The sequence below is a fragment of the Ochotona princeps genome, chromosome 11 (assembly GCF_030435755.1).
Source record: "Ochotona princeps isolate mOchPri1 chromosome 11, mOchPri1.hap1, whole genome shotgun sequence".
In the NCBI taxonomy this organism is placed as follows: Eukaryota; Metazoa; Chordata; class Mammalia; order Lagomorpha; family Ochotonidae; genus Ochotona; species Ochotona princeps.
In genome coordinates, this window is record NC_080842.1 from 15812397 (window position 1) to 15827525 (window position 15129).

Below are 15129 nucleotides of genomic sequence, written 5' to 3' on the forward strand. Positions count from 1 at the left end.
TCTGCACTGTGTGCTGGAAAGGCTCCACTAACCCGTCCTTATCTGCATTCTTTCTTCTATTCAGGCAACCTGCCCAGTTTATTTCCTTGACTCATTCACTGATTCACTAAACTCTGATTCAATGTTTCTGTGGTCACAGGGGCTGTATGAGGAATGCTTTTTATTTTTTAAAGATGGATTTATTTAAAAGGCAGAGATAGATAGATAGAACCTTCCATCTGCTGATTCATTCTCCAAGTAATTTGGGTCAGTTCAAAGCTAGGAACACCATCCTGGCCTCTCATGGGTAGCAGGGGTCCAGTCACTTGTGTAACCTTTGTGTTCCAAGAGGGAATCAGCGAGGAGTTGGATCAGAAGCAGAGCAGCTGAGACTCAAAAAGGCACTCCACCATGGGCAGCTGTTGTCACAAGTGATGGCTTAACCTACAGCACCACAACTCAGGCTCCTGAAGCACTCTTTTTGGTTTTAATTCTTCAGTCTCTTTAGTTGCAACAACATCCTCAAGTCTGACAAGTTTACCTCATCTAGGACTTTTACCTTCCTCAAATGTCTAATTCCACAGTCTGTTGTTGGGCAGCAATCATTTGGGGTTTAGTTCAAAGGTGGCTCGCCTCTACAGGCCACAGGGAAACTTGGAACACGAGGGAAGCCAGCAGCTGGCCGCCTGTGCCTGACGACTCCCCCTCCCACTGGGTTGCCATAGCTATTGTACCAAGTCTCCTGTGGTCCAAGATTCACACTCAACATAGTGGGCTGAGAACAATGGCTGCTGCTCTCTACTGTTGAGTCCACATTGGAAGGAGGGTCAAGTGACCTCCAGCCTTCCCAGGAACAGTTCTACCAGGGTGCCAAGACCTTCGAGAGAACACTCACACTTCCCTGTAGCTACTTGCTTTGCATTTGTGCTTCTCCATTTATGCAAAGCCATCTTATCCTCTGGCCTCACTGAATTCCTCATCAGTAGTTCGGACATTCCTCAAAAGCATGAGTCACTGGAGGGATTTGGGGTTCCATAATGCCATCTATTTGGTTTTCTTTATGGTCCCTTTTTTAAATTTGGGGAGCGAACAAAGGCAGAGGTTTTCTGTTTGGTTTTGTTTTGCTTTCTTTTCACTATTCATCCTTGCACAGTCTCCTTTCTTAATTAGCATTTATTTCCGCTTTGTTTAGTGGTCGCCCACAGACCCTTGGACCTTTTAATTCAGCCATCTTCTTTAAGTGTTATGAGCAAAGGGCAAGCAGAGTGTTACAGAAACCAGAGTGAAGGAAACTGGACTGTGCCTCGATGACCGAGAGCAGGACATGTAGACAGGTGTCTCAGGGTTGTGGCAGCTGGCTACCTGGGCTCAGCTGCTGCAGTCCTAGCTGAACTCAGGCACTAGCAAGAGAAGAGAAAAACGTCTGTCAGAATCGTTTGCTGTTTTGTTTCTCTGGAAACTACATGGAAGGTGCAGAAAGAAAAATTTTCAGAGGTTTAAAAAAATTTATAGACTATTAGGATTTTATCACAGAATTGGGGTTAAATGAAATTTCTGTTAGCTTATGTGTTCATACACATGAAAACCACAGAAACCCATCTCTGTGTGGCGGGGGGGGTGCAGACAGGATACACTGATGATGTGGACTCAGCAGCCCGTCACCTGACACTGAGAACTATGCAGGTATTCTCATTTATACTAGACCACAGCTGTGTTTAACTGACAGTTAGTGGCTTTTTATTACAGGAAAAGTAACCGAGCACTTCAGAAACTGCTGATAAGATACTGGTGAGGAGTGGCCATTCTTCAGATACTTTCTGTGGAATTTCTGAACAGATTTTTAGCTGCATAATTGCAGGAACAAGGGTGGTCCTCTAGAGTCATTTCTGATCTCATATTTGATTTAAAGATTTCATATTAAAAGATGATTTATTTCTATATGGCAAACTTAGCTGGAAAACTGTTTGCAGAAGTAGTCAAGTCTATGTAATAAGGAGAATCTCAAAGGGGGCTAGCAAATACACAAAAATTATAGGGGTAGGGGACTTTTTACTGCCAAGGGCCATGTGGCTCCTTAACAGCAGCATTTACAGGCCAAACAAGCTTATAAACTTAAAAATCAGCCTGTCATTGATGTACGGAAATTTGAGTACCACCTGTGGCTGCACTGACAGGGCCAGACCCAATGATTTCGAAGACCTCATGTAGCTAGTGATCTGAGGGACATGGATTTTTAAGAGGTTAAGCAATATGCTTTTGTGGATAGTTCTAGGGCCTTTTAAAGTCTCCTGAAGGAACTGTGTTTTTCACTCCAAAAATAATTAATGCATATTTTGAAAACCACAGCATGTGTCTCATGCTACAAAAGAGTAAGCAAAATGCATGTGTTCTTCACTAAGTGCAGTTTGATTCTTTCACTGAATTTTTTTTACACTGAGTAACCTAAAATTTAAAAAGAAATTATTATGAATTTAGCTTTTATTCAAAATTAAATAAGCAAAAGCAAAAATTGTAAGAAACTTTTACAAATTACTTACATAAAAGAAAGTTAATAGGGACAGTCACAACTTTGCAACAAATAATTACAAAAGTATCTGGGCAGCGTGAATATAAACCATGTCACAGCACGGTGATCTAGCTGTGATGTGAATAAGGCATAACTAACATTTGCACCAAGACCAGAATTAAAAAATAAAACACACTTTAAAAGCTTAGTTCTACATTTTCTTCTCCTCTTCCCGATCCTTAGTGGGTTTCTACTATGTAATTTTCCCAAGAAACACATCATGTCAAACTATAAATTACATAGATGGGCAGTTAACATGAAAAGCCCCCTAAAATGCACAAAATAACTGGTACTGAATTGAATTCTCCATTTACCTTTATGTACAGTTAAATGTAAACCATATTTTCACAGTTTTAAGTGTTTTATGAATAGATGCACAGTACCATGTCAGGTTTGCAATTGTTCCTGAAAACTGGCTCTAGGTTTTGCATCCAAGGCCTGGTGGCCATTAGGATGCAAATATTTACATAAATAAGAAACTGTGTCAGAGTTAATGGTCAAGACAGTTCAGCAAGAGCAGTATTTCCAACAAAAGATGACACTCAATGCCATATGTTACATGTGCAAATATAAGCATTAGGACAGATAAATCTGAGGCAAATTCAATCTGCAAAAACTTGTATCGCTACTGTTGTAAACTTGGGCAATAAATGACCCTCGGCAAGTTCTGCTCTCTATGGCTTTTTTTTTCTTTTAAAATTTTAAAGCCAGAGAAAATGCACACAACCCCCACACACACGCATACAATCACACGCATACACTCTTGCACACCCCACATACATACATACACAGAGTTCTTATCTCATTTTAGAATAGGGTACATAGTGCAACTTCATCACAATGTAGAGGTTAGACACACATTCAGTGCGTGTTTTCCTGTGCAAGTTCTGAGTGATCTAAATCCTAGTTGAAGGTATTCATCTGCAGAACCACATGATTCAGGAGGTTGAAGGGAAAAAAAAAGTCTCATTACATTTCTCAAACCAGCACTGGATGTGCAAAGGCAGCGGAGAATCTGGCTGTTAATGCAGTCAGATTAGGGTAACTTCAAAGTAAGATCCAAGCAGTGAGTTACTTAGATTGGTCTCTAGAAAAATAGGTCAGTATATGCTGAATCTTTGTCAATCGTTCTTTCAAAGACTTCATTGACAAGACTGACAGCTGGTATCGGGGATCTACAGGAAGAACTGCCAGAAGCCACCAACACCATGCAGGCCCATTAGGGGTTGCCTAAAAAGAATCAACAGTTGGTAGTGTTAGTGAAACAAGCACATTTGTAGCAACAGCAACACACAACCAAAAAGCTACTACACTACTATGTGCCCAGCACTTTGGGGTGTGCCAGTCCGAGCCCACGTTTCCTTAACAATCAGGTAAAGTAAGCTATTATTATGACCGTACAAAACAGAGGAACTGAGCCTCAGAAATGTGGCACAAACATGAGATCTCTCAGCTTATCCATGCAGATTCAAATGCAGAGCTGCCTCTGCAGCCAACACGCTTCCCTCTGTACAGTACGGCCTTAGAGCAGGGCTCCCTGGCCCCAAGCAGCTGACCTCTGGGCCACACAGTCCTTCAGTAGTGTGGGTTGGCCCTGTGCAGTGCAGTGTACTCAGCAGCATCTCTGGCTATGACCCACCAGATGCCAGCAGCACCCCTGCAGTGCGATGGACAGAACTCTCCACAGTGCCAAGTGCCCCAAGGGACAGAAGTGCCCTTAGTTGACAACTGTCTTCTTAAAATAAGCACTTAAAGCTTATAAAGCATTAAGAAAAGTTAACTGACATTTTCAAATTTCTTTAAAGAATTATAGAATCTTAAGAAAGATACAAAAAAGAGGACATCTATCTTTGCTTCTTTTACTTTGAAAACAAAGCGGTCCTTCTGATGTTACAAGGAGGTCGGCTCCTGGGTATTGAAAGAACTAGAAACATAAACAGAAGAATTTACAGGTTGCCTTTCCTACACTGAACTGCTTTTCATTTGATCTAAAATATGGAGTATCAGGGTGACAAATGAAGCTATGACAGCCCTGATGTATTAAAAGATTTATTTATTTGAAATGCAGACTTGGAAGAGGGAGATTTTTCATGTGCTGGTTCACTCTCCAAATGGTCATAATGGCCAGGGTTGGGCCAGGCCTAAGCCAGGAGGCAGGAGCTTCTTCCAGGTCTTCCATATGGGTGCAGGGGCCCCATTTAGCATTGATCTAAATATGCTCTCCTGCAGGCCAGCACTGTAGTACAGTGGATAAAGCCGCCACTTGCAGCATTAGCATCCCATGGGAGTTTGAAATCTGCCAGCTTTGTGTCCAATCCAGTTCCCTGCTAATGCACCTGTGAAAAACAGTGGAGAACATTCCAAGCATTTGGGCCCCTATACTCACATGGGAGACCTGGAAGAAACGCATGGCTTTAGACCGGCCCAGCCCCAGCCATTAACGCCATTTGGGGAGTGAAAGAGCACATGAAATAAAGACCTTTCTCTCTCTCTAACTCTGCCTTTCAAATAAAATAAGTAAATCTTTCAAATTAACAAGTGCCCTTTAGGATTGGATTTCATTTTTACAAGGTATTCTGTCTGTTCTCAACTCACTCTGTAGCTCAGAAGTGCTAGAAACTATGTTTGTCAGAGTCCCCAATCCAGTCTGATTCCAGGCCATTGAGAAGTACTCTTGTGAGACTAGGAAACTAGAAGGCAAGCTACTGTTCCTAGAGACTTTGCAAAGTGTGGGCAGCAGCTTTCCAAAGACAGCCACCTGATTCACAGCTGCAGACAGACACACTGAGGGGACACCCTGGGATTCTAAAATTACAAATTACAAGGGCCCAGCTTTGAAGTCACAGAGGTCTGTGTGCAGATTCCCCAAGTCCAGCTGGAGACCACCATGGCCTGCACTCACAACTCTCTCAGCTGTCATACAAACTCTACCTACGTTAATTCTTCATTCCTGGACTGGGAACTACTATCTTAGTTTTCCTGCCTCAGATTCCATCTATACAATGTCTGGCAGAAAGTGATAGGAAACAGTTGAGAGACACAAAGTGAGGGTGTTGAAGGTCAGGGGAAAGTAAGGCTGACTTGTTCTAGAAGCTACTTTTCATGTTTACAATTTACTCATTCCATTTAATTCTTCTCAGAGCCTCAGGTAGCCAGAATGAAACAAATGAGTGGCAACTATGTTTGAAGGTCTGATGATGGAGTTTCAAGTTCAACTGAAGGATTCAATTGGGATTCAGACAGACTAACACAACCTTTGGAAATTAGAATGACAGACAGCACTCATTGCATGGATCTCTCCCTTTTGGTCTGTCTACTTACAGCGGTTCCTTTACAAAATCTGTCATTTTCCGGCCACAGACACCATGCAGGTTGAGATGTTTGTGCCTGAAAGGCTGCACTCTGATTGAGGCTATAATCAGATTTCCCAGGATAGCAGTCCTTCTTTCATACCTCCTTCACTGCCTACTGCACATGTCTGCTTACACATGAAGTGTCTGATACATAGAATTAGATTAAGCTTAAATAAAAACTCCAAGTATTTGTAAAAGATCTTAATAACACGCCAAATCATTAAGTACAAAGACACAGAAAATGGACTGAGAAGCTATGAAGTAAAATATTGGGAGTGAGGGGTAAGAAAATACATATATTTTAAGATTGTATTTATTTGAGAGGCAGAAATAGGGAGCCTTATCTACTGGTACACTCTCCATGTGCCTGGAACAGCTGAGGCTGGGAAAGGGCCAAAGCTGAGTTGGAAACTCAATCCAGGTCCTTCACATACATGGCCAGAACCTTAATTACTCGATCTACAGCTGCTGCCTCTTGAATAGAAACGGGTAAAAACTGGGATCAAAAACTGCAGCCTTGTTTTTAACTGAGATACTCTAATGTACTCTTATTTTACTTGGTGGCCATGTCCTGTTTTTATATGCTTTATTCCTCCTCCTAGGAAATGGTCAGTTAAGGACTTTCTCTTCATCTGCCTCTGCATCCTACAGTGACTTGATCCGACACCTATTTGCTAACTAGGCAAAATGTAGTGCACATCGCTCTTCTACAGAATATGACCACAGTTCTAAAAACAGGCAGTCAACAGGAATGCTGTGCAAAAAGGTGGCACAGCAGTGAAGATGCCACTTGGGGATGCCCACATCCCATATCACGAGTCAGTTCGAGTCCTGGCTCTGCTCCCAGTCCTATTTTCTGCTCATGTACACGCCAGAGGCACTGGCTCATGGCTGAGGTACCTGGGTACCTACCCCAGGATCACATTCCCATATCTTGAACTTTGGCTTGGCCCAGCCTCTCTTACTGAAGCCATTTGGGGTGTGAATCAGTAAATGGGAGACTTTTCTTTCTCTGCGTATATATTTATCTTTCAAAAATAAAGATATGTTTTAGAAATAGAAAATGGAAGCTACACTATAAAAATCCCACTAACTTGGTCTCACACAAAAGGCAGACCTGTGGAAGCAACATCAAAGTCGCCATACCTGAAGGTTTTCCTCCCTCTCAGGCATGGACCCAAAGTGCTGAAGAATCTGGCTCCGAAATCTGTCTCTTAAATTCTGAAACCAGCTACAGGCTTGAGAGTAGACCAAATCATGAAGCTCTCTGAGGTTCTTTATCTCATCTTCATTTTCAACCTAGAAACAAAAACAGGTAATGAGACTTTTGCGTCCAACGTTCCTGTTCCTGTCACCAATCCCAGAGAAATGCCAGCAAGTCTCAGAAGAATTGGGGAGCCCCTTTTCAGGGGAGCATTATCATACAGCACATTTTTATGCTCTAACAACACATTTCTGCTTTGCGCAGTGCTAATAGGTCAAAGTGAAAGAACACATCACAGACTGACTTCAATCGAGAGCCCTGTTAACATGGCAGTGCAATACTGGAGAACCTACTAACATAATAGCACGTGGAGTGGAAGGGTTACGACTGACAGTGCACTTTGGCTCAAAAGTCTTCACAAATTTGGAATTGTTTGCCTTTCTAAAGCAGTGCAGAAAAAAGTAGAAGATAGCTGTTGCAATAAAAGGAAAGATGAGAAACATCAAGAGTTCAGACATGTCAGAAACTGAGTTATGGAAGAGGTTTTTACAACTTCTACCAGAAAACTAGGACAACGCACAAAAACTATTAAAAAACAGCAACAAATAACTTAACACAAAATCCAGTATATCAATAGCTAGAGAATAAATTGCACAATAATCAACTCCTGCTGAGAATTCCCAGGCCTGTGGTTATTTCTATAACCTGTCAGAACAGCCTTTCAACTACTGGGCTACCAACCTGCCAAATGTAAAACATTTCATTCTTCCAGCTGAGGTCCACAAGAGCAGTGTCACAGAACACAGGTGGAGAGATCTGACATTAACTCACCCACTGCACACTGATTTTGCTAAGACAGGCATAGCTCATTTGCTGTACGCTGGGCGGTGCTTGGCTGTATATACATTAACTCACCTGAGCAAACATTAGGCCTGACTCAGTCCCTCATACTTACAGGATGACTAATACAAAAACAACTAAAGAATTCTAAAATATCTTGAAATCCAAAAGTTAAGATTACAGCACATCAGAGACAAACGAGCATTTATTCTAAAAGATGTAAAATAATAACTTTAAGAAACATCTCCATTTTGTCCAATAACATGAATGTATTTAGTGCCACTAAGCTATAAATTTCATGGCCTCCTTTCGGCTAGAACTGCCATCTTCTAGAAATTCATTAAGATGATGAACATAAAGGGAAAAACACAGGCAATGATCTATGTTCTCCAGGTCTTTTAGAAGACTTGGAGTTAATCTTTTAGCCACATACAAGTGCATCTGCAAGCAGGGTGGTATTATAAACAATCAAAGGAATAGATACTGTTCATAAAGGAATACTCCAGGAAAGATACCATGGAAAACTGAAAGAGTGTGCATTACCCAGCATGCTGCTGTCATTGTAAACGAACAAATCAAAGGCCTTGCCAAGACAATTCATGTGTGTACGGAGTGTGTTAAGCACTCTGAGAAATGTGAAGGAAAATAGAAAAAGGACAGAGCGACAGAGAAAGGCACTTGGGTTCAACTAAAGCACCAGCCTGACTGCCCGCCCCTCATCCTCCTGGGAAGCTCTGCTCGTCAGAACCACTGGACAGGTGCCTGAGCTGCTCAAACCTATTGCCAATGAATTCATGGCATGGCAAGTGTAATTAAAGGACGAAAGACTTCTGAGGTATAAATAATACAAATGTAATGTTTTACCACAGTGAAAATAAATTTTTCTTTACTAATGACTTATTCAGCTTTAACACAAAATTCAAGGAAATAAACCGTGGATGACCAGAATCCTAATCCTGATAGAAAGAGGAGCCACAGAGAAGCATGTCAACATTTTAAAAGGCTTTAGAATTAAGAACTTTACTCTCTTGAAATTTCATTATGAGTAACAGAAAATAGAATGACTATAATACGAAAAAAAGACCATGACATAAAAAATAATTTTGTAAAGCTGATTCAGAATGAACAAGAAAATCATATGGATAAAGACACTAAAGTGAGAAAAAATTGCTAGATATTCCTAAGAAAACAAAGATATAGAGAACTCAAAGTTTAAAACATCCAATCTGTAATGGACTCAATGAGCTACTCTATTGTCTTTATATATAAAGGAGCCTTCAAAGAGTTCACTGAAAACATGTGTCATGAAAAACCTATGCTGGATGTCAAAATAGTTCTTTAAATTGAGTATTTCCATAAACTTAAGTTCCTTTATTTGTATGTGTGTACACAAACACAAAAAAAGTATACAGCAAATATTCAAAAAAAGCTCAAGGAAAATGTGTACTATGAAAAAATCCATGTATAGAGTTAAAAAAAAGAAATCTTGCACCAAAATAAGCTTATTTTAAAATTCCATCTTCCATTAGCTTTTGGAAGAACTTTCATGTACATATGTGTTTGTGTGTGCACGTGTGTACAGATACAGAAATAGCAGAGTCATAAATATTTGGCCACATTCTCAAGGGATTTTTGTCATCAGATTCAACAAAATGAATATGTATTTACTATAGAGGATATAAATTTACATAGAACTAAAACAGTTATCTGTTTGACAAAGAACATTGCCTTTAGCAAATGATCCTATTAAGCAATCCTAGGTCATAGATCATATTAATCAACTCAAAGTTTCAACTCACACAATACTTCGACCTTAAAACGCAGTATCCCCTCGTCATCATTACAGCATGATAGTAATGTCAGAGCAATCCATTGTATCAGCAGAGAGGCAACATGGTAGAATGATACAGCTCAGAACACTGAGCCAGAGTTGCCTTCTACTCAGTTGCGATGTAACCACAGGGTCTTAGGTAAAGAGATGAAAATTTCTGAACTGTATTTTCCTCATTTACTAATTCATAGTTCTGTGAAAGTCCAAGGAGTTGATACTTATAGAAATGTCCATTGTCAATACTCAGTAATACTGGCTGTGATGAAGGGCTGATCAATGAACAATGATAGTATAATATCTGAGTTTTTCTTTGTTTTGTTTTTGTTTCGTTTTCACAGAGCCTTTCCTAAAGAAACTGTCTTCACCTTGATTTTTGATATCACAAACTAACTGCAGTTGGTCAATTATTTTAGAAACATCAACATAACCACATTACCTGTATCCAAGAAATAGTAACCCCTTTCAGGCAATACTTCATCAACACATCCACTGACAGTTCTGCAGTAGTGAACCCATACAGTTTTAATACACCTAACTGTATTTTTACAAGTAAGGTTATCTTGGGCACTAGAACAATCTTAACACATAAAAATAATTCTAAAAGGATTTTGTGTTTACCTGTCAATCAAATTTTAACCTACTGATTATAGTAGCTTTGACTATTAATAGATTCAAAAGACAGAGCAGAGATTAGCAATCTTTGCAAAGCAGATGGGTAGAAAGTTCCCCTTAGTGTTTATTGTTAAGGACCTACCACACACACATATATATGCACAATATATCATGGGCATGTGCACACTGAGTAGGTTGTTAAGCTTGCAGAAATGAAGGTCTGGGATTCTTCTCCCAAGTTTTCTTGTAAAATACAATGACTTAGGAGTATGATAAGAAAATGGCCAACAGGGGAAGGCATATATTTGGCATGGCCATTAAGATGCTGCTTGGGACACTCCTGACACACACTGCAACGCCTGGCTTTGAGCACTGGCACTGCCTGCAATTCCAGCTTCCTGCTAAGGTACTCCTGGGGGACAGCAGGTGATAACCCAAGTACTTGATCCCCTGTCACTCATATGGGAGACTCCTGCCTTTGAGCATTTGGGAGGGAGTCAGCAGGTGTAAGATTCTCTCAGTAAAATCAATGGTATATATAATTTTGAAGATAAAAAGGTATCTTGTATCTGAATCTTCCAGGCAGCAATGATCATAGACTTACAGGCAGACTACTAATTTATGTGCCTAGGAAACACCAGCCTGTGTGCCAACCAATCCCTGGACAGAACGTTTTTCATACCTTAACATCTTCCAGATATTCAATGTCTGCTGTGCAATATCCATCTTTCATTCCTCTTTTTAACACCATAAACCGTTTTCCTCCAACTGTATCAACTACGGACCTTCCATCAGGCAAGAAATGCACGTTTCTAATTTGTAACATACAACCATAATCTGCAAAACTGAAAGAAAAAAAACTTTAATTAGTATCAAAAGTTCAAGCACAAGTGTGCAAATTCTCATCCATATTCAAAGAAAGTTCCTATACAAATATTTAAGTTCATAAACAACATACCTATTTTGCGTATCACTGACACACATCCCAAACTGCTTGGTTCCAGTCTGTATACATCTTCGAATCATCAGTCTGTATCTTGGCTCGAACACATGAAGAGGGCAAGGCACAGTGGGGTAGGCCATAGTGCAAACAAATATGGGAACATTCTTGGTCAGGCTGAAGGAGAGAAAGCCTCATTATTTTAGATCAGAACATACAATAATGAGTGAAAGTTCCAACAATAATCAATTAACATAAACAAAAAAAAACCAGTTCTAAATAAGGTAATTTTAATTCTTGTCAAGAACAAGATTCAATCTCCTTTCTAGTAACTTCAAATTGATGCAACATTCACACATAAACTCTGTGGTTTTTATTTATAAAAGTTTGAATTTTGAGACACCAGGTTATTACAGTTTCTTTATGGCTCAAAGGGGAATTTATTATAACTAATATTTTACATGAAGAACCTGATTCAAATACTTACAAAATGATCAGGCCAGTATCTTTTATCCATAAAACATTCATGGTTATATTTAGATAACAATATGAAAAAGTGAGATTCTACAACAGACAGCAAACAAGTAAAAATTCTTGGACATAAAAATATGCTCCAACTGACTATCCAAGCACAATTAAACGAGATATTTTCTCTACATCACTAAAATGAGACTATTTCTCACTGTTGGAGAAGTAGAAAGTATGAGACAGAGAAAGGCAATGCCCAGCTTGGTTAAGAGTGTAAGAAAAACTGGCAGCATGGAAGGCAGGGTGGAACAGTACAGCCATGATTAACAAGAATTTGGCTATGCACATGAGGAACTTAAAAATGTTCACAATCTTTGAACCAGAAGATTTACTTTTAGAAATAGTTCTGTAAGTACTACTTGAGTATTCACATGGCATTGTGGGTAGCAGTCCAAACTTAGAAGCATAAAGAAAAAACCAGTAAATAAATTATAGCATAGCCATAAAATGGAATACAGTCATGCACTGCTTAATGACAGGGATGTCCTGGAAAACATGTCATTAGGCAATTTTGTCCTTGTGCAAACATCACACAGTGTACCTACAAAAACTAAGACAACCAAGATGGCACTGGCAATAGTCTTATAGGACAGGATCCCTGCTGCATATGAAGTCTCCCATCAATGACATGTTGTTAGGTGGTACAGGACTGTACAGTGCTTCCATTAAGCAATGATGTGTATGATACTAAGACAAGAGATTCCATCAGCGAGGAGAGAAAGTTATAGAAAATGAACACTATGTTCCCATTTTCTAAATATATTTTTTAAAAATTTATTTCACTTGAGTCACAGAGAAAGACAAGGAGAGACAGAGAGAGATCCTTCATTCACTGGATCACCTCCTAAATAGCCATCATGGCCAGAGCTGGGTTAATCTGAAGCCAGGAGCCAGGAGATTCTTCTGGGTCTCCCACATGGGTACAGGGACCTAAGGCCTTGGACCATCCTCTGCTGCTTTCCCAGGCCATAAGCAAGGAGCTGCATGGGAAGTGGAGCAGCCAGGACTTGCATCTGCACCCATATAGGATTTTGGCATTGCAGGCAGGCCTGCTATGCCACCACCTCCTAAATTGGCCTCTCATCTCCTAAATATTTTACATGAGTTAGGTATATACATATGTGTGTAACTTACTTATGTGTATGTTGTTATGTATATAACATGCAAACATATGTATGTATATGTAACATATATGCAACTCAAGTTCCTTTGAGTTGCAGATGATGGCTTTCTTTCCCTATTTACATTTTTTAGTTTTTCTCCAAAATGATCATAACTGTCCCATATAAACACAGTATTGAATAAAAACACATTGAGGACATGTGTTAATAAGACAGCCCCCACCAGTGAGGATCAAGAGTCCCTCTAGCCTCCCTCCGTCATGCAGCTTTCCTCAGTTACATCTGTCCTGGGCTTACCCCACCCTGCTGTGGGAGCCTGGCTGACCATTAATGCATAAATGCAGCTGTCCAAAATCTAGCTTTGCAAGTGCTGACCAAAAATGGTTTGTAATCCTCACATCTGAATATTTTCCATCATAAAAATCACACAATTAAGACGTCAATTCATGGGAAGTCAAAACAGTATGAATTTCTGTAAAGTGAGGTCTGAATATTTTTCCTCTAGTGAAGGTCCCTATAAATCCACTGAAGACACCTGTGAAAGAAAAGTCTGCAAGCACATGTGTTTAGAAAATGAGATGTACTAAGTGTGTTTTGAAAAATAGAATGGTGTTAAAATTAAACTTTTGTTCTTTAGTAGTGAGTTGTTCCGTTAAAATAAAGTTTCTTCAACTTTATTAGTTAAGGATCTAAAAAACTGTGAAATTTGGAGAGACCCAAGTGCCTGGCCAAAGAGGAAAGAAGAAATGGGAAAAGAACAGGAGAAACGCTTTCAGACACACACACAGGGAGAGTAGAGCTAGGCCCGCGGGACCCGGAGCCACCACATCCTCCTCATAGTGGCAGGCACCACTGACTTCGGGGGCCTGGCTCTCCTGACACTAACTCCATTCTGCTCCCTGGCAGGGTCTCTATTAATTGAAGGTTTGGTCCCTAAGTCACCCCTGCCAGTTTCAGTCTCAGGTTTCCAGTTTGTAAGATCTTCCTCCAAATGTTTAGCTGTGTAAAAATCTCTGAGTCCTGCACCTGCAAACTTCCTCCTACCCTGCCTCACACATGATGGCTGCCCTTTGTCAACAAGTCCCCCTCTCCCCCCACCCCCTACCTTCTGTCACTGCAGAAAATCCCACTCACCCCTCACCTCTAATACTGCTTTAGCCCAGAGGGCCAAGTCAGTAACATCGTATCCTGTATCCGGATGATACCAGTAGGGCTTTCATAAAATTTTGTCCTATGAGGATAGGGGAAACTGACCAGCCTTGACTAGATTGAGTTAAATAAGGTTTCTCATTGGTACTTTAAAGGTAGTGGTTCATAGTTTGATTTTTTTATGAGAAGAAACTTACTGTGAGAGTTCAGCAGTTTCTTCATCATATATTTTTTTTCTCTCAGACAGTTCATCAGGCAGATACTTCACTATTAATTCTTCCAACAGCTGTGTGACACAGTACCTCCTATCTGCTAGATACTAAAAGACAATATTATTTTACATTCCAAGTCCCCTACAGTATCAAACAGGCAAAACAGTTTAACTGATACAGTTTAAAGGCTTTATTACATTTTTATACAGTCGATTCTGAATTAGTGGCAAGTAGTGAGAGGCAACATTGTAATAGACATGGCTAAACAAGCAGACCTGTCTGAGGCTTTGCTCAAGAGCATTAGAGTGGCAACTGGAACCAAGCACTGCATGAAACAACTGTTTCTTGCCATGATCACAAATCCCTCATTGGCAGCAGTCAGTCCTGCCCCTGCTCTCTGGCACAAGTAAGGCCCGCTTCAACCTGACAGCTCAAGGGTCCTGGAGCTACCACTTGAATGGTGACAAACAAACAAAAAAAAAGTTTAAGAAAATCAACACTGTTTTGTTCCCAGTTTCAGAGGTAGTCTCCAGATAATTTTCCTTCCAGACTCTCCTGCTGTCACTTGCTTTCATTCAGACCCTTATGAGGATAGGGCTTTTCTTGTAAGATCCCTCCACCTCCAGTTCTACAAAATGATAGACTGACATTACTTCCTAAATGCTCTAAAAACAACCGCTATCCTTGTGTATTTCTACAACACTGTTTCTTCTGATAAAAGCTATCCATGTCACTCCTATGAAAAAACGTTCAAAGTCCACCTGCAATTTATCTTTCTCGTAAAGCCTTCTCTA

General features: G+C 40.2%; 1 protein-coding gene across 1 annotated transcript in view; it reads right to left on the reverse strand.

Annotated features, from left to right (window-relative positions):
* Window positions 1-2439: 2439 nt before the first annotated feature.
* LONRF1 (LON peptidase N-terminal domain and ring finger 1) overlaps window positions 2440-15129 on the reverse strand; it is a 36767-nt gene continuing 24077 nt past the window's right edge. Inside the window, exons 8-12 of the mRNA XM_004592683.3 lie at window positions 14321-14442; window positions 11344-11502; window positions 11068-11230; window positions 7045-7197; window positions 2440-3775 (exon numbers count right to left, since the gene is read on the reverse strand). Of these exons, the coding sequence (XP_004592740.2) occupies window positions 3617-3775; window positions 7045-7197; window positions 11068-11230; window positions 11344-11502; window positions 14321-14442 (756 nt within the window). The 3' untranslated portion in view covers window positions 2440-3616. The remainder of the gene's footprint in view (window positions 3776-7044; window positions 7198-11067; window positions 11231-11343; window positions 11503-14320; window positions 14443-15129) is intronic.